The sequence below is a fragment of the Thermochaetoides thermophila genome, assembly GCF_000221225.1.
Source record: "Thermochaetoides thermophila DSM 1495 unplaced genomic scaffold scf7180000011815, whole genome shotgun sequence".
NCBI classification, from domain to species: domain Eukaryota; kingdom Fungi; phylum Ascomycota; class Sordariomycetes; order Sordariales; family Chaetomiaceae; genus Thermochaetoides; species Thermochaetoides thermophila.
This window is the reverse complement of record NW_006383031.1, coordinates 887363-905915: the sequence shown is the minus strand read 5'-3', so window position 1 is coordinate 905915 and position 18553 is coordinate 887363. Positions and strand designations below refer to the sequence as shown.

The window sequence follows — 18553 nt, the reverse complement described above, 5'->3', positions numbered from 1 at the left end:
CTACGACAGTCCAGGCAACGAGCAATATTGTTGAGTGGGAACTTTCTCGCTCCGTTGGGCCTGTCTGTTCTGGTAGTCGCGGGTGAGAGGAGAGAGTCTCGTGCATGAGGTGGTTTTGTCGTGGCAGCGCCGTTTTTCCCGGCATTGAAGAAGATGTGGGGACAGGTGTGGAGAAGGTTCCCTTCGCTGCGCTTCCCCGCGTTCTCTCGCTTGCGATCCGAGTGGAAACCGGGCAATTCCCTCGACGGGTTTTGATGCGTTGCCCACACCCACGCAGGACATGGGACACGGCGGGGCTATTCTTCAGCATCGCCCAATGCTGAGATCAATGGAACATCAACATAGACCATGATCATGCCAAATTTAGGTGCACACCAACCTGGTAGCTTGTGCTGCTGTCAGGAGGACTCAACGATGCCACAGCAGGAGACGTGCATCATCAGTGCTCACTGGCTGGTCCCACTCGACCACCGTGTTCCATCTCTCCATCGCCGTCTTCTTATCCGCCCGGCTCATTCACCCTCCAGAGACCAGAGCAACTTCGCTTGTACACTTCGGGGCTTGCGCTGCGTCCGGAGCGCGGGCGAACCTCTGGGCCAATCTGATCTACATTGTCTCCCGCGTCGTCAGCATTGCAGTTGGTCAAAATCGTGTGCCAAGACGGTCTCTGTGGGGGGTTAATTCACCATAACTGCGTGGTACCACCGTGTCGCAGCTCTCTAGTGTCCCAATCCCTCTCAGTCCCACTGGGCCATGCTCACATGGCTTGTGGACGGCGTCGTGGATGCGGCTTACTCTTTCTACTGCCCAGCTGGAGCTATCAGATAAATATCCAGCAGCCGTTTCCCAACCAGCACCCGACAATAAAACGGCTCGGACACTTGGTGATGCCAATGCGTCGCCATTGTGGCCTTTGAGTCGCCTGTCTTGCTTCACTCCTCAGTATCCGGCATTAGCTCGTGCCAACACTCTCTCCACTGCTACTTTGTCCTCCACTCATAACTTGCATCCTGCTGCTTGCATCTGCTGAGCGTCAGGTTGCCCATCTTACCCCAACTTGCTGCCGTCCATCCGCCCTCCCTGCCGGAACCGGTTTGCGCCATTTTTATGTACCGCAGCCCGCCGTGTAAGAGGGCTACAACCACCGTCAACACTCCCAACTACTTTATCAGCGCGCTCCGGAAGCCTGCAAACCGCTTTGAAGCCTGAACACTACTTGCTAGTCCACAGTCACTTGGTGCTGCCCTCCCAGGATCACCCTCTTCGTCATTGTCTGTGCCAGTACCAGGCCGCCTTTACTTCTACTCCTCTTTACGCTAATCACTATGGGCTCTGCTATCTCACGGTGCGCCTCACGAGGCTCGTCTCGTCTGGCATCCGACTATGACGACGAGAAGATCCTGGGTAGGCAACCCAACTGGCTTGTTCCTCCCGCGCTATGGAGGTCAAGATCCAAGACCTCCAGTGGCCAACCTGTGCGGTACCGTACACCGACGCCATATCCCAAGGGCGACAGGAAACCGCTTCCTCATGAGCCGCAGCATGTTCGCATCCACATCCAAGAGAAGACTGCCAGTACCATCGTCACCCCTGTGGTGAACCACTTGGAGGTCGCCTCGGCGGGCAAGCATTCACGAAAACCGCAACAGACCTCTCGAAGCATACGACAGCCTTCCAACATCACCATAACCTGGGAGTCGCCGGTAACAGGTCGTCTCAACCGGTTCGAACGGTGATTTCGTCGATTAAAGCAGCCATCAAGCGCGGAGCCGGCAATAGGCTGGGACAAGGAGAGGGTCGAGGGCGCTGCCTCCCAACTCCGATCGAGTCTCTCATACTTCGATCCTCGATCATGTTGAAAGAGCATCAACGGACCAACAATCCCTCACTTTTCCAGCTTCTCACGGCGGCTTGGGCTTGATTTACATGCGGCCATGGGCTGTTCTGACGGCCTTAGGTGACAGATGGTATGTCTATCATGCGGCTGTCTCCTTCTTCGGCATTTTCGGCCGAGGAAGAAACGCACATGACTTGCCGAACCGAACGCCCTCTACATGTGTCACACAGCCGCCTAAAGCCAACCAAAATGTGTTATCGCTACATATTTTATCCATATTTCGACTGTCTTTTACGCCTGCACTGACTTTTTTTTTTTCCCTGTTATCTGTTGAACATTATCATCAACACACGAGCCCTGTTAGCCGTTGGGTGCTTGGCGATGCAGGCTTGTTGTCTTCTGCAGCAGGGCAGCAGTGACACAAAAGTGGGCTCAGCACAGGTATAGGTTGGCCTATTTTTCACGCTTATGCCCTTAACCCCAGATTGTTTGCTGTTCGAGCAAGACTACGGGCTTATCTACATTTTTTAATTGTCCTCCTATATGCGGTTATTTCTCTCTTTTCCTTTGTGTTTCTTTCCCGCTCTGGCATTGAACTCCCTCGATCAGGGACAAAGGAACTCAGATTTCAGAGCATAATGTTACTCTGGAGCGATGAGGTCATGGGAAGGGTTAGGATAAGCAACTGACTATCGCTGATTGGGACACATGGAGCTATGGTGTGGCAGTCTCTTGGGAGGTGCAAAAAGGCTTGGGCTTTTGTCATTGTGTTGGTTGTCCGGTGTTCGGGGTTCTCAACGGTGGGCGTGTGATTTGGCATTGGGATGGCGTTGGTCATAGTTCTCTTGGTATCATTTAATCATCATATTGAATTGGTCATATCATCCTCGTTCCCCGATACATCTTTGTCGAAAGAGCAACAGAAATGCAGGCTGAATGTCCAGCCTCATGCGTTACCATAACTTTCGTTCTTCCCTTCAATTCCCCTGGTTTTGTCCCATCTCCTCAGAATCCATACATCAAGAAACCCCCAATCCTCTGGGTCTTCAACATCGTTGCATATAAGCTTGATGGCCTTCAACAACTGACCATAGTCTCTGATTCTAGCCATCTCTTAAACCACTCCTCATCGTCTCCGACTTTTCTTCTCTTCAATAGAACATGCCTTCGATCACTTAGGGCCAATGAATTGATCTTATCGACCATTTTAAAATAGTCCTGCAGATTGTGCACTAACAGGTCTCCTCGGCGCCGGGCGCAGCCTGAATGTTACATTATCCCTCTGAAATAATCCACCTCTATGCGGCAGGAATGCAGATCTTTGCATTCTAAGATCTTAGTTTCCGATTACACACCGAAGCCTGACGGGTCTTCCATGGTTGGAGTTTGTTTATAAGGCCTCGGGAGGTGCCAAGGAATTGCTCCTCAGTGACAGCTTTAAGTGTCCGAACTGGTTGAGCTTTCAGGCTGAATAGTACAACAGTGGTTGATGGGTCCGGACTCGGAGCCTGTTCATGCATGGTTAACCAAGAGCGACGACAATCAACAAGGCGTATTGTCCCAATCGATGTGATCCGTATGTAGCAAGATTCAGGGATCGAGATGGTACGCATGATGGACGGTGGTCTACTGCTTCTAATCATTTTCCGAGTAAGGATACGCCTTCATTTGTCATGCTTCTGAAGCTGAGGAGTCCAGAAAGGATATGTGTCGGTGACCAGAACCAGATCCCTTTGATCCCGCTGTTAGCGATACCGTTCCAAACGAGTTAACTCGAATGGATTACCGGAATGTCGTTTAGAGCATAGAGCAAGGACCATGTTGTAATGACAACAGCGATGCTGTTGCGACCGGACTGTGTGTTTGATCATGAACCAAGACATCAGCAAGATGGCCAACGGCAACAGAGAGCGCTGCAAATCCAAACAGCCTAGATGGGTAGAAATTCTATCTATATGTACAAACTTTTCGAGGCTTTGTAGCAAATCATGAGTTGCAGATGAGTCAAATTGCTCGATATTGTGAGGAGTCCGCAGAGTCGGAAGATGCTGGGCTGTTGACGCCCTGCCAAAGTTATTTCCACTTCTGCTCGTCAAACCTATGATCAACGGGAGATCAGCTCTGTAAACATAAAGACCAGCAGTATTTTCTCCAGAACCCAACAGATGAGAGGAGAAGGATACGCTACCAACTCGAAGAAAGATGCACCAGTTTTCGGCAAGAATGAGCAAGGTAATTACTTCGAACATTCCTGTTACTAGATACGTCGACTGGAAATGAATCTAGCCGGATGTCAAAACGCAGGCAACACGTCCTCGAACAAGTCTGGCTCCATCTTTGCTGCGATAAGGCGTATGCTTAGGCCGTCTTGAAAGCCTTGCCTTGCAAACAATCCATTAACCTTGCTGTACCATCAAAGCTACGATCCATTGCGGTTAGTCGCTAGATACCAGCATGACAAATGATGTCGGCTCCTCCGTGTGATTAGGCTTGACTGCTATGGACGGCTGCTCAATTTCTGTCAAGACTATACATGCTAAACCTCGAAACGTAACTATCTCTTCGACAAAGAAGGGGTTATGCGGCCTTCAAAGGACCTGGCAAACTAGCTTTTCTGTGACTTGTGGGCGGTGGGCAGCAAGCCGAGTCAAGCAGTAGGGTTTTGGGGTCTACAGCTCCAGCGTTGCGTTGATTCATTGAATTGACTTGAATTATGTTTTTCGAACGGTTCAACCATTGAGGATGCTAGGTCGTGCCCACGACGACGGGGTGCAATAGCCCTCTAACTAAACTATATACAGTTGTGTTGATGCGTCCGCCACTAATTAGACCACGTTTGGGTCACACGATTGTACAACAACTCTGCAATGGGCGTTGACTGCCTTGAGCTAATGTTTCAGCCTGACCCCGCGTCGTCATGTCGGTTAGGCATATTAAGCACAATCTTGAACCTCTTCCTGACTCTACCATTCTCAAAAGGCTTCTAAAGTCTTTCGCAAAAAGAACAAAGCTGAAAACTCTTTGGTTAAAAAACTGCGAGGAGGTTTTGCACTGTCTGACTATATTAGCTTCTGCGGTTGCATTTTTGCCCCCTGACTGAGGACGATTTTCAGTCCCTTCTCAGCGTCGTCTCTTTTCCGCATCATTTTCCCCTTATAAACAACTTTCGCCATCTAACCCTCTGAATTACTGCTCTGATACACTTTATCATGCTCTTACAAAGGCATCATTTGTATTATCATGCTTGATCCTACTGGTATCGTTGGCGCCATTGGAGTGGCCTGCCAATTCTTGGAGTATAACTTCAAATCCTATAATAACGGGTAGGATGCTAAGGCGGAGGCGAAAAATTTCAGTCTCAACACAGCGGCCCTCAATATCACCATATTACAAGTCCATAATCTTTTCTCGGACCCGAAATTTGCAAACACCTTCAAAGACGATTCCTCAGCATTACTTTCTGAGCTTGATCCCCTGCAAGATACAGACACCACTAACCTCTTATCTATCTTTGAGGACGAGTTACAAGATTTGCTCGCCAAGATGAACAAACGGGCAGATGGTCATAGGTTTGGATGGGAGTGCCTCAAGGCTGCACTTGATGTTGGGTAAGCGCGCGAAGCTGTCGAAAACCTCTATCAGCGATGGCAAACCCTGAATTTACTTTTCGGGCGTGATCAACTTGCACTACCAGGCTGTCAAAAAAGCCGGTAAATCTCTTCTGCCCTGGCATACCTGGTGCTGGGGAAGCTATCCTTGTATCGATCGCCAATGATTATCTCCAAAGGAACCAGGGAGACCGTGATGCTGGTATCACATACCTATATTGTAACTTCCGGTGCGTAGACGACCAAACCGTGGAGCAGCTCATTGCCAGCCTCGTAAATCAATTACTCAGCGACAAGTTTCCGCCGCCACCGGCAGTCATGGATGCCCATGCTCAACACAAGAAGCATTGATCACAGCCATCGTTGAGCGATCTTGAGGCGATGTTCCATGCTGTTGCCGCATTGTACAAGGATGGGTTTTCCGTAATAGTTGATGCGCTGAAAAAGTGCAAAATGAGAGACACATCTGCAATCGGATGTCCAACTTGCGCGCTGTCTCAAAGAACCCGAACTTCCAACATGAGGTCATCAATTGCATTGCTAGTGTCGCAGATAGTATGGAAGTCATTAGTGTTCCATGACCAATGGGCTATTGATTCCATCAAGCATATGCTTACTTACAACGTCAGGTTCCTACTCACTTACCTCTTCTTCGAGTTCTTGAAGAATAAAGTTAGCGCAAAACTTGTTCGTAAAGCACTGAAGAAAAAAAAACTTTAAATGACACTAAGAAAAATGAGCCCAACCTTGCCCTATTACGCCGGGCATATGACAACGCAACGGAGCGAATCGATAGGCAACCGGCTGGATACAAGGAGCTTGCCAACCATGTGCTATTTTGCTTATCTATACCAAATGTCCTCTCAAACGATAGATGTTCAGTATGCATGAGCTGTCAAGGACAGTTAAGACGAGCTTGATGAAACCGCGATTCTTGACGCCTAAGGCATGCTGTCAGCATATTGAAGGCTCGTCGTCATCAACAAAGAAAGCGAAATCATTTGACTTATCCACTATACAGTTCAAGAATGTTTCCAGGGTGCTTTGGCTCAGTGGCTTCCAAACGCCCATCTCAATATCGCAAATACCTGCGTATCATACCTTTCGTTCAAGGAATTTTCGAGTGGTCCTGTAAGAACGTACGAGGAGGCGGATGAACGACTTGAAAAAAAAATCTCTCTTCACCTATGCTGTTGATTACTGGGGAGTCCTTGACATAACTTAGTCATATAGTACACAAAGTAGCAACAGTGGGGGTCATTAATCAAAGGGTTAAAAGTAGGACCACATCATCATCTAGAGCACACGAACCATGAGCTCTGGCATACAGGCATACTTAGGCCGAAGGCAAAACTGGGTGTTCCTGGATATTCCTATCAAGGAAAGATAAAAGATATTAGGTGATATGCATCTATATGTAACCCTTAAACATAGCAGCGGCTATCAATCCCGTTGTTATGCATGACATGACTAACTCATGTGACTAGCGTAAGTGCTTCAGGATGTGTTTTTTTACTTCATATCCCTGTGCATGACTATCCATGTCGTGTCATTTCTCCGTGAGATTCCAAGCTCGAGCCATCTCTTTATACATCAAATAACCACTTGCAGTCCCGTACTTCATATATTAATGTACAATGACGAAGTCGGACAATGATCCCTTCTTTCTTTGCCATGAAAAAAAAACAAGGCCAGGCATACCTTCTCATGAGCTCTATAATCCGATCCAATATATCGTGTCTTGTAAACAATGATCTAGATATAGGTAATCCCCGGCACCTTCTTCACGTCCCCGTCCCTCCTTAGCCTCTCCCTCTCCCTCCTTCTCTCTCCCCTGCTCTCCCTCCCGTTCTTCTCCCTCCGCACACTACTCTTACTCCCACTCCTCTTATCCCCTTCCAATTCCTCACTCCCCAAACTCCCCTCCCGGATCGTATTCCCATCGATCAACCCCAGTACCCCCTCCCCCTCTTCCCCTTCCTCTCCCAAACTCCCCACCGACCCCATCATATTCAAACCCATCCCAGTCCTCTCCACGCCAAACCTCACCCTCGTCTTTGCCAGATCATGGGCGGGTAGATAGCCCTTGGCGGCATCCACACCAGCGATATCGCGTAGGAATTGGGTTTGGGAGGATTTGAGGAGTTCGGGGAGCGAGAAGAGGCGAAGCACGGGAATGGAGTGTTTAGCATGGAGCATGGTTGTGTAGATCATGAAGAATATGAGGATGGTGAAGGTCAGCAGAGGAGGGAAGAGGAGGAGGAATGTACGGTTCGAAAGGAAGGAGAGGAGGTCAACATTTGTTGTGAGGGTGATGGGTTCGGGGCCTGTTTGGGAGAGGGTTGACTGGACAACTGCGCCGATGGAGAGATAGACGAAGGTTGTAAGACCGGCGATAGTCCAGGTATTGGCTTCGGGGGTCGGGTAATCCTCCTCATCGGAGGGCAGCTTAGTATAAGGGATGGGTAGACCGGTTGCGCTAAAGTTGAGGAAAGAAGGCTGGTTGCCGTAAACACTCGGTGCAGTCAGAACTGGCGCGACTGCGAACCAGAGGAGGAATTCATTGAGATGAGTATCCTGAGACGCAGAGCTGGGGAGGGTTAGGGTATCGATGGAAGAAAGAAGAGGGAGGTCTTCGACGGAAGGGGGGTTTGTTCCAACAGTGAGAATGTCATCCGCAGCGGTCATGTTGATATCGCAAGCTATAGAAGAGACGTTTTCCAGGTTTCCGAAGTTGACTTTAGTCGTTGCGCCTCCGTCGATTGTGCCGTTGAAGGCGGCGAAGATGAGGGTAGCGCGGGTTTGCTGCTTAGAAAGGAACGAGAATTCGTCGACCCAGACTGCGAGGTGGGGAGTCTTGTGGACCCAGACCTTGTCTTGGTTAATCTGCGGCAGCTGGTCAGAATTGTCGCCAGTCTTCGTCATGTTGGTGAAGAAGTAATTTTCTCCTGAGTTTTCTGGGAGGAGAGAGCGCGGAGCGCACGAGATGGACGTCTGTAGCTTGACGGCCTGAGCGGTGAAATCACCCCTCCCCCTAAGTGTCTTCCTATCGATGTACCAACCCCTATACTCCGGCATTGGCTCCGCCGACGGATCGTTCGCCCAAGAGTAATACTCAACCATCGCCCCAGCCAACACCGAGTTGGGCGGGTTCGCCTGCACAAATACCTCCGTAATTCCCCCGCCCGGCACATAACCACTCTCAACCCGTTTCCCAACGAGCCCCGGCGTATACGCCCACCCAACCAACGGCATCCCCACAAACGGCATCAGGCTCACCACAACTGCACACAACAAAACAATCCCCGCAATCGCAGATCTCACGGCCAGCACCGCGGCCGGAACCGCCACAATCTTCCCCCTCGTCGCTGACACAAACGCGTCCAACACCTTTAACGTAAAGCTCTGCTTCTGCAGCACCGCCCACACCGCAGTCTCCGCAAACGCCAGAGCGACATACCCCAAGGCAAACATGCCGATCGTATACACCAACGTCATAACCCCCTGGATGGTCCCCAGATGCGTAACAGTCCACTCATCCGCCGCGGGGCACTCCCTCACCCAGTCCGGACATTCAAGCACCCGTTTGCCGAGGTTGCTGGTGTAAACTATCGACACAACGACACAGATGATGCCGACCACAAGAGCCGCAATGATAGAGACATGGCTGATGAGGAAGTGCCAGAGTCCTAAACGGCGAGGTTTTGGTTGGCCAGGGCCGCCAAAGACGAATTCATGGGCGGCGGCGGACTGGCGTAGGTCGCGGGGCGTTGGGGATGGGGGTGTGGTGGTCGTTGCAGGCTGGTTGAGGGTGTCGGGATAGTGAGTTGAGTGCTGGGAGTCGAAGTCTTCGCGGAATATGGAGCGGCGGGAGCGGGTGCGGCGGAGGGGAATTGCGTCTGGGTTGGAAGACATTTTCCTGTTTCTATGTGCTGTGTGTTAAAGACCGGGGCATAGTAGAGATGATGGAGTTGAGGCAACAAAGAAAGATGAGTGTTGAACTCAAAAAGGCGCCCATGACCCGACAGTGAGAGTAAGTTCCTGGGGTCATGAAATTTCTTTGTTCAGGAGAGACGGTGAGGCCACTTGAGCCTAGGCATAGTCGTATTTCAACGGTTCGACGTGGCCAACCAGTGATTGAGAAGTGCGTCGTTAGCTCGATGCTGGTTGGTCCAGGTGGCCAATCGCTGCCCAGAAATACCACGCAAAGTTGGGCGTTAGCGTTGCGTGTCTGGCGTCGTGGCCATTGGGGGGTCAGATGCTACACGTTGGAGATGTCCAATCGGAGCATGCAGACCGGCCCGGTTGCATGGGTTGCCGGTGCGGTGGGTCATGATGAGTTGTGGTTTTGAACTTCACGTCATTTCTGAGACAGGAAGTGTAAGTAAGTTTTGGACACAACAGCTCAAAATAAACCAACATGTTTAGCATCGTCCAACTTCACGTATATATATATATCCATATATCCAAAACACAATGGGTATTCTACATCGCACCTCATTTCCAAGGATTTAAATTGAACCGAACTGATGATGATTGTTGACTAAAGATCTCCATGCACTAAGAATTATCGCTCATAACGTGATCTTGTTGGTTGTATTCCTGATGGCGGCCGCAGCTTCGAGCCCATCAGCAGCTCTCACATAGGGCTGAGGCTGCATATACATCGGCGCAGTGTACACCTGGCTAGTATACTCTGTTGTTTGCACCATGACGCCAGTGGTCTCGGGGGGATATGCCGTTGGCGGCTCAAGTCCAGTGGCGTACTGCTGACCGGTCTCGAGATTTTGTGCAGGATTAGGAGCCGGTATGTATCGGCCGCGGAGGGTGCCCTTGCGATAGTGGTGGTAGACAACACCGGCGTAGATAAGCATGCCAAAAAAGGAGAGGCTGGAAAATGTTAGCATTGAACACTGGAACGGAAGTAACCCTTTAACTTACAAGATAATGATGGCGACAATAATACCAATGGGACTCGACCTGGCCCCGATAAGAGAAAGAATAAAGTTGATAGTGAAAAAGACTGTCTGCCCAATGTTGACCCCGAGGAAGAATGGTGGGCTAAGCGTCCTCCGGGCGCGTTTGATGATGCAGACGATGTCCAGGATCAGGCAGACGAGGAAGATGAGCACGCAAATAAGGGCGATAGCTAGGGCTGCCGACCAGCCTAAGCTCGTGTTATATTCGTCTTTTAGATCATCTTTGATTTCATCCTTCTTGGCGATCAACGCGACAACCAACAGGCTGTAAATGCCAACCTCGACAATTAGGATGATGATACGGAGAACCCAGAAGGGAATCAGCACGCGCTTGAGGAACGGCGACGATTCGCCGATGATGTAGGGTGAGGACGCCATTGTTAGGTGTGCTTGCCGGGAACCTGACCGAATCTTCGAAACAATGAGACCCGACGACACAACCGACTCAACGCGTAGCTGCCGCCTGGAAGCTCGAAAAAAAAATCAAAACTTTGAGACAGGCTCAGGATGTGCCCCGTTCAACAGTCTCTAGTCCTTCATGCAGTATTAAATGTTCTGCCCCATCAGCCCAGCACCTCGAATACCCCTGTCGACCTTACTCAGCCCGTCGCGCTGGTTACGCTATTCCCCTCACCCTGAGGCTTGATCTTCGGCGCAGCCAATCACACGTGCAGCTGCACACGCAGTGAGGCTGAGCTGCCAAACCGCCACATCGCTGGGCAACGTGGGTAAACGTGGGTATTGGCCCTCTGGACCAGACTGTTGACAACAGATGCAGCTGTCGACTGTTCCAAACTTGATATTTTGCAGACAACCGAGTGCAGACTGCCCAAGTGGCTTAGTTTATTTGGGTGCTAGATGCAGGGCAACGTGCTGAATTAAGAGGTTGGATGAAGTCAATAACGTGAGCTGTCCTAACCTCCGACGCAATAAAGTTGCAGCCCTCGAGGGCAGACAACTGAGTGCCTGGAGGACACAGTAATTTAAAGCGCTCCACAATTTTTAGGCTACTGAATCCTGAGGGGAGATATCCACAGTAAGCACTAGCCCAGGAGCCCCTCGTAGTGTCTGACTTGGGGAATAAGAAAAACAGTAGTGTTGGAAGGCTAAGGTGTTGGAAACTTTGTGGAGTGACCCAGCATCTTGGAAGAAATGTGGTGGTGAATGGGATGGCTTAACGAACTGGCGTCTTCAGACTCAGCGCACAGGGCAAGCGGGGTAAGTCAGCGGCCAGTCGTAACAAGAAAATAAAAATCCATGTTAGAGTAACTTTGCTGCAAAAAACCAGAGCAAGCAATACGTTGGATCGAAACGAGTTCGCGCTCGCAAAGCATTCGCAGCGAAACAGTGTGAAGTTACGAGACTTAAGTTGGCATCTGCCTGGCGACTCCAAAGACAGAAGATAGAATTGAGGCTTATTACTTACCCTAACCCTTATCAATAACTGCTTCGCATTTTATCATGACACCAAGACATCCACCGATTCGCTCACGACTCAAGCGCATTACAAGTTCACAACTTTCTCATCGCCCCAACCTCATTCCAAGCGCTCCTCACAATCTTAGCCGCCTATTTTCCAAATAGCTCCTTCGCAGCATTAATTGTGGCATTTGAAAACTTCACAAACGTGCAATTCGGCGTCAGCTGCCCGCTCGTCAACACGCGCCACCAGATTTTGCCCGCTTTCTTCCACGCCCCGAAAGCGATGGATGCGAAGTAGAAAGCGCGGTTCGGGATGCCCGAGAAGATGTACACGCCGGCGTAGTCGTGCGTGTAGATGAACGTGCTGTACTTGCGCATGGGCTCGGAAAATTTTTGAGGTGTGGTCTGGTTAAAGGTAGGAAACCCTACACGATAAATGTTAATATAAGTTTATGGGAAATTGGGAGAGGGTTGAGGGGCTTACCAGTCGCGGGTCATCGTAAGCTGTTTTCGGGGCCTTTATGCTCCACAGCGCGACGCCTTAAACGCCGGGAAGCTAGCAGCCTTCGCCGACCAGCCAATCCGCGTGTTCGGCGTCCTCGTTCTCGTACAGCTGCTTCACTATGATGCCGAAGACGTCGGCGATGTTCTCGTTGAGCGCGCCGGACTCGTTGCGATAGATCAGCGGCGAGTTGTACTGGAGAACGGCGTGCTGTACATCATCTGTTAGTATGGTAAGACATGTTGTGAGCAGGTACTTACCATCATCTCACACCCAATAACATCAACACACCTTGTAAAGTTATGTAAAAGGTTCTTCCCATCACCATACGCTATTTGCTCGAGGCTCCCAAGCCAGAACGCATTCCCGACACCTTGTCCGAAATTCACCGAGCTGTTGATCTGCATGCCCTTTCCATCCAACGAGTCGTATCCAGAGAAAAAAAAACGACTTTTTGATAAACTTTTTGATAAACTTAAGCACCACCGATGCCATATCAAACCCCTCGTTCACCTTTTTCGTCATTCGTCGGTGGCTGTTCTTTTATGCGGGTTTCGTTCCCCGGCAACAGATCGAACGTCGCATCATCTTCGATGTTGCCTTTATTCTCCATGTTGTACACTCCGCAGTAAAAGCCCGTCTCCGTGTCCCCGTGTCCCGAAGACCTTTATCACTCGTAGCCTCTTTCGTCTTTTCATGGAATAAAAGCAGCAACAGCTTCGAGAACGGCAACACGCGCATCCCGAATCTTGTCTCCGATTAGGATATTTTCCTTGGCCAAGGCCTTGATTTTTTTGGTCAACTTCCTCTGGGTTGATCATAAACTGGAGTAGCGTGCCGGGAATGAAGCCTTGGGGTTGGCTGCCACCGCTGAGGCCGGCACCGTCATCGTCGCTGCCGGGGTGGTGCCCATGGTGTTGGTGGCGGTTGCAGAGGGCCTCTAAGATGCCGTGGTGGTTGGAGTGCAGGGCGTCTTCGACGAGGAGGGTTTTTCCAGGCGCTTTTCGGATGGCTTTTTTTCCCAAGGTACAGAGGCATTTGAGGAGGTAGCTGGGGACGACGGAACAGATGACGTTGGGGAGGCCATGGTATCTGCTAACAGCACATTGGCTTACGGCATTTTTAGATGGAGAAGTGCAACGCTTAATAGCTATTGATTACAGGTCTCTTTGATTAAACTTAACATATTGTCTACAAAGGTTTATATTCTACATCTGTCGTTTGTCTGTTGCGCTACGCCGAGAGGAATCCCGTATCACGAAGCCTGATCCAACCAGCAGCCCCCGCTGATCCCAAGATGCAGCCTGCATCCTGCTTCGTCCTTCCTACACATGTCCTCCGCATTGCTGCTTGAAACGTTTGCCTTCACCGGCTCGCGACTATATGCCCTCTCGCCTCTTAGTGACTTGACTCTCGAACCCATCCTCGCACCAATCTTTACCTACTCTTTGCGCGGTCCATGAAGTGGTCCAGTCAGTAGCAGAGAAGCCAGCGCCCCATCAGAAAAAATACAGTGCCTATCTATAACTAGTTTTCATGCTCCATATCAGGTGCCCTTTTCAGGCCTAAAAAATGGGGAACTTTCAGCCGTACCGGTCACCAATATCATCGGACTTTACCAAACCACTTACTGTCCTTGGCTGCAGGGCCGTATCGGGATAGCTGTACCGTTCGGTATAATTCTAAACCATCCTGCTCTGAGTGCTGACAGGGGTTACACGAGTTTTCCGGTCAATGGAAAAAGAGTGGTCGGTTAGCGACACGGAGTAGGTTGAAGAAGTGTGGTTCATAGAGACAGGCCGGGCCGATATGGGCGATCTTTTCCGGTTTTGGGGGAAATTGGGGGCTGAGATGGATTATATATGGCATAGCCTGCTTCGGTGAATCAGGTGAGAGAAGGATGATGACAGGCGCTCTTCTAAGACTTAGACATACAGGAAGGACTGCAGAGGGTACGAAGTCCTCGAAGTCAAGGTTCCAGTTCAGCGGTAGGGTCCAGTGGTGCCTGCCAGTTAGGGTCCACCCTGGTCCCCGATGGATGTCGATGACGTCATAACGGCCGAGATGTCCACGATTGGCATCACGCCCTCAACACCAAGGAATTTGTTGCCTGGTACGAGACAATCGAGGTATACAACATCATTGTGAGTCTTAAATCATTTCGACTATTTCAGAAATGGCAGATAAAGTCGTCGCAGCTGCCACCAAAGTAGCCGCAGCAGCAGCAAGCAGCATCACCTCTCCCCCTGCCCCGCTCAAGCTCTCGCTCACACACCTCCCAAGTCCAGCTGGTAAAACAACACCGCAAGTTCTCTACCTCCACAACCATACTTTCACTTATAACTAACAGCTTATATTGTAGGCATCCGGCCTTAACCCGCTCACACCACACCCTCACCGTCCTCTCTGACGCTAAAGCAGTCATCTTCGGGGGCCAAGACTCAGATGGCAGACTTTGCCCTCCGGCGATACACGTCATCACACTGCCAGAGGACCGACATACACAGCATACTGACGACATTGAAATTAACATTGGCGTTGGGTCTCACCATCACGCATTGGATCAGCAACAGCCGGCAGAAGACTCGGAACGAAACGAGCAGCAAACTGGGGATGGCGGAAATGACTACCGCACGGCGCATACATGCTACCCGCCTTTTACGCTCCAAGATCCGTCGACTGGGGAGGTGCTCGTCCCTGCTCCGAGAAGTGGGCATGCGACGTGTGCGAGGGGGGGTCATAGAGTTCTTCTTCACGGCGGGAAGGGGGTAGTTTCTGAGCCTGTCACTGAAGCAAGGGAAGAAGAGGCAGGTTACAAGGAGGATGCTGATCAAACAAGGGAGCTCAAGCCACTAACTACTGACGGGAATTGCATCTGGCAATGGAATCACAACACCCTAAGCTGGTCAAAATTCCCAGGAGATATTACACCCCTCGGGCAAGGCGAAATGAAACCCCGCTACGGACACTGGTTGTTTTGGGGGAAAGATGACCGCGGCCTGGATGATCAACTTCCTGCTTCCGACGAGGAGAGCAAAGGAGAGTACCTGATCCTTGTTGGAGGACAAACAGACTCAAACAGGGACGAGGATGCGGGCGTTTTGAAAGAAGTCTGGCTGTACGAATTCGACCGCGGAGCATGGAGCCCTCTCCCCTCGGCCCCTGCTCCCCCAGTTGCCGCTGCTTTTGTCAACCGGACTGTGTACATCATCTCGAACAATACCCCAGATAAGGGAAGCGACACAATATCGACAGTCCACTACCTCCCCTTGCACCGCTCTGCCGTCGAACGCGAGAAAGCTGACGCCCTCGCCTGGCACACAGTATCCATCCTCCCCGGCAGTCCCAGCCCTCGTCCCCGGACCGGCGCCTACCTGGCTCCCATTCAGATCGACAATGGAAGGGAGTACCTAATATACCTCTTCGGCCTCGCCGTCTCCCCCTCGGCAAAGAGATGGGATTTCTGTCCTGATGTTTGGGCATTTCAACTCCCTCTTCATCGCCGACTCAGCGCTGCTACTGCGGCGGTCAAGGACAAGATCAAAGACGTCATCCCAGGGGAAGGGTCGAGGGAATTCAAATGGAACGAGGCAGAGGTCGTGCCAGCAGAGTTGATCACGGAGGAGGGAAAGGTCCATCCCGGGTCGAGGGCGTTCTTTGGAGCCGATTCGTGTCTGAATGGGCGAGGGGTGGTTTTGTGGGGAGGGGTGAATGCGTTGGGGGAAAGAGAGGGGGATGGATGGGTTTTGAGGGTCGAGGACTAGGGGAAGATGACCAACTATAAGTAACAGCTGAATTCATGATAAGTTTTAAAATTTTATCCTGAAGGTTTAGGAAGATGGCAAAGAGTGTCTATACCAAGTATCCAACCAAAACTTTCATTATCCGGTTTACCACAGGATCCTTGGCACTGACCCGTAAGATGACGTCGTGTAACGCCGGGTGGAGAGTTCACTTCCACCTTCCGTTAAGTTTTACCAAAGAATGTAACTGTAAACAGCGGGAGTAAGCGATTATGGAAGCTGCGGGAATAGGAAGGCAGAATGGGAACAGGCACGTAACTCGTTGGCGGAACCTTTCACCGGCCTCAAGAACAGTCTTTAAGATCTGCCAACATCTAACCGTAAAGATCCAGCTAGCAGCTCTCGAAGTGTTTTACCTCTATATTCATTCTTATACTTACCATAACATTTTTCTCCACGGAGTCTCTCAATCGTGAACAAGGATATAATCGGCATGGCTCGCATGCTGTCAGCATAGCCGTGTCCACATCAACCCCTGCCACCAACACAACTCCCAACAAACTCTTAGTGCCGACTGAGCGGTTCATCAACTTCACCATGAAAGAACCCATCTCATGGTCGCAGCAAGATATAGAGCTCTCTCCCTCGCAAAATAGCCTCGACAAACCTGCGATAAGCGAAAAGTCCACCACCGCCAACCATGCCCCCCAGACATCACCTCCATCCGATACCCCCGACCGCGACGAAATATCTCGAGATGCGCAGGCCGGCGTGCAGGATGTCGAAGCCCTCGCGAAAGTTTGGACAAGGAACCATCTCATTCTAGCTTACATCACGTATGTCAACCGCCTTCCCCATCCCGTCGTATGTCCCAGCTGAAGCTGATACCGCTTCCTTCTGCAGCATCTGGTGCATCCACTTCACTGACGCCCTCCACCAAGGCATGTCGTCCATCTTGACCCCTTACGTAACCTCTTCCTTCCAATTGCACTCCCTGACCGCGGCTACATCTATCTTTGCGAGTCTTGTCGGTGGGCTGTTCAAGCTGCCTCTCGCAAAGATCCTCGATATATGGGGACGACCACAAGGGTTTGTGTCCATGCTTGCGTGCTTGACGATCGGATTAGCCATGATGGCGGGGTGCAGGGGAGTCGATATGTATGCTGCTGGGCAGGTGTTCTATTGGGTTGGGTATAACGGGATAAGCTACACGATATCGGTCTTTATCGCGGATACATCGGCGCTAAAGAATAGGGCGCTGATGTTTGCGTTCGCCTCGTCGCCTTATATCATCACGGTTTGGATTGGAGGCCCGTTGGCGAATGCTTTCCTTAGGGGGCCCGGATGGAGGTGGGGGTTTGGAGTTTTTGCTGTTGTTACGCCTGTTATTTGCAGTCCGTTGCTGGGATTGTTTTACATCAATTATCGCAAGGCCAGAAAGAGGGGGTTGATTCCCGCGCGCAGGGGGGGTGGTTCTGCGAGGTCGTGGAGGGAGAAATTGAAGTACTACGCCATCGAGTTCGATGTCCTCGGCCTGCTCCTCATCACAGCCGGGCTAGCATTCTTCCTCCTCCCATTCAACCTCTACACCCGCCAACCTTCCGGTTGGAAGTCCCCTCTCATCCTCTCCCTCCTGATCATCGGCTTCCTCCTCATCCCCCTCTTCGCCCTCTACGAACGCTTCTTCGCCCCGAAAACATTCATCCCCTACTCTTTATTAACTGACCGTACCGTTCTCGGAGCGTGCGTGCTTTCTGGAGTACTGTTTGTATCCTTCTACATTTGGGACAGCTACTTCTCCTCCTTTCTGCAAGTCGTCAACGGTCTAGACGTGACGCACGCCAGTTATGTGATGAACATATACTCCATCGGGAGCTGTTTCTGGTCGCTTGTCGTCGGTGTCGCGGTCAGATGGTCGGGGCGGTTCAAATGGTTGGCACTATACTTCGGTGTACCGGTCACGATACTAGGCGTTGGGCTGATGGCTGCGTTCCGTCAGCCGGACGTGAATATTGGTTATGTGGTTATGTGTCAAATTTTTATTGCCGTTGCCGGGGGAACCTTGGTGATCTGTGAGCAGATGGCTGTGATGGCAGTAACGACGCATCAATATATCGCTGTTGTGTTGGCGGTGGAGGCGATGTTTGCCAGTGTGGGAGGTGCCATAGGATCAACCGTAGCAGGGGCTATATGGAGTGGGATTTTCCCCACAAAGTTGGAGAAGTACCTCCCATCCGAAAGCAGGGCTAGTTTGGCGGAGATTGTCGGCTCGCTGCCGAAGCAGCTCTCTTATGAGATTGGGAGCCCAACGAGGAAGGCGATTCAATGGGCGTATGGGGATGCGCAGAGGATTATGATTATTGCGTCTACGGCGGTGCAGGTTATTAGTTTTGTGTCGGTGCTGGTGTGGAGGGATGTGAAGGTTAAGGATTTTAAGCAGGTCAAGGGGCTTGTTGTCTAGG

The 18553-nt window shown here is 50.9% G+C and overlaps 6 protein-coding genes across 6 annotated transcripts; 3 read left to right on the top strand and 3 right to left on the bottom strand.

The window, feature by feature from the left end:
* Positions 1-1325: 1325 nt before the first annotated feature.
* Positions 1326-1736, top strand: CTHT_0018670 (uncharacterized protein; the record flags this gene model as incomplete). Its single annotated transcript, XM_006692299.1, has 1 exon — positions 1326-1736. The coding sequence occupies one exon, from the start codon at positions 1326-1328 to the stop codon at positions 1734-1736; it is 411 nt and encodes a 136-aa protein (XP_006692362.1).
* Positions 1737-7200: 5464 nt separating this feature from the next.
* On the bottom strand, positions 7201-9360 carry CTHT_0018660 (uncharacterized protein; the record flags this gene model as incomplete). The annotated part of the gene is made up of 1 exon (XM_006692298.1): positions 7201-9360. The coding sequence occupies one exon, from the start codon at positions 9358-9360 to the stop codon at positions 7201-7203; it is 2160 nt and encodes a 719-aa protein (XP_006692361.1).
* Positions 9361-10019: 659 nt separating this feature from the next.
* Positions 10020-10802, bottom strand: CTHT_0018650 (uncharacterized protein; the record flags this gene model as incomplete). The annotated part of the gene is made up of 2 exons (XM_006692297.1): positions 10020-10335; positions 10387-10802. 2 exons carry the CDS (start codon positions 10800-10802, stop codon positions 10020-10022), a joined length of 732 nt encoding a protein of 243 aa, XP_006692360.1.
* Positions 10803-12402: 1600 nt separating this feature from the next.
* CTHT_0018640 (uncharacterized protein) lies at positions 12403-13261 on the bottom strand (the record flags this gene model as incomplete). Its single annotated transcript, XM_006692296.1, has 3 exons — positions 12403-12558; positions 13076-13156; positions 13232-13261. The coding sequence occupies 3 exons, from the start codon at positions 13259-13261 to the stop codon at positions 12403-12405; spliced, it is 267 nt and encodes an 88-aa protein (XP_006692359.1).
* A 1121-nt stretch (positions 13262-14382) lies between these two features.
* CTHT_0018630 (uncharacterized protein) lies at positions 14383-16112 on the top strand (the record flags this gene model as incomplete). Its single annotated transcript, XM_006692295.1, has 3 exons — positions 14383-14492; positions 14562-14639; positions 14711-16112. 3 exons carry the CDS (start codon positions 14383-14385, stop codon positions 16110-16112), a joined length of 1590 nt encoding a protein of 529 aa, XP_006692358.1.
* A 576-nt stretch (positions 16113-16688) lies between these two features.
* CTHT_0018620 (putative siderochrome-iron transporter protein) lies at positions 16689-18552 on the top strand (the record flags this gene model as incomplete). Its single annotated transcript, XM_006692294.1, has 2 exons — positions 16689-16927; positions 16995-18552. The coding sequence occupies 2 exons, from the start codon at positions 16689-16691 to the stop codon at positions 18550-18552; spliced, it is 1797 nt and encodes a 598-aa protein (XP_006692357.1).
* Between the last annotated feature and the right edge of the window lies 1 nt (position 18553).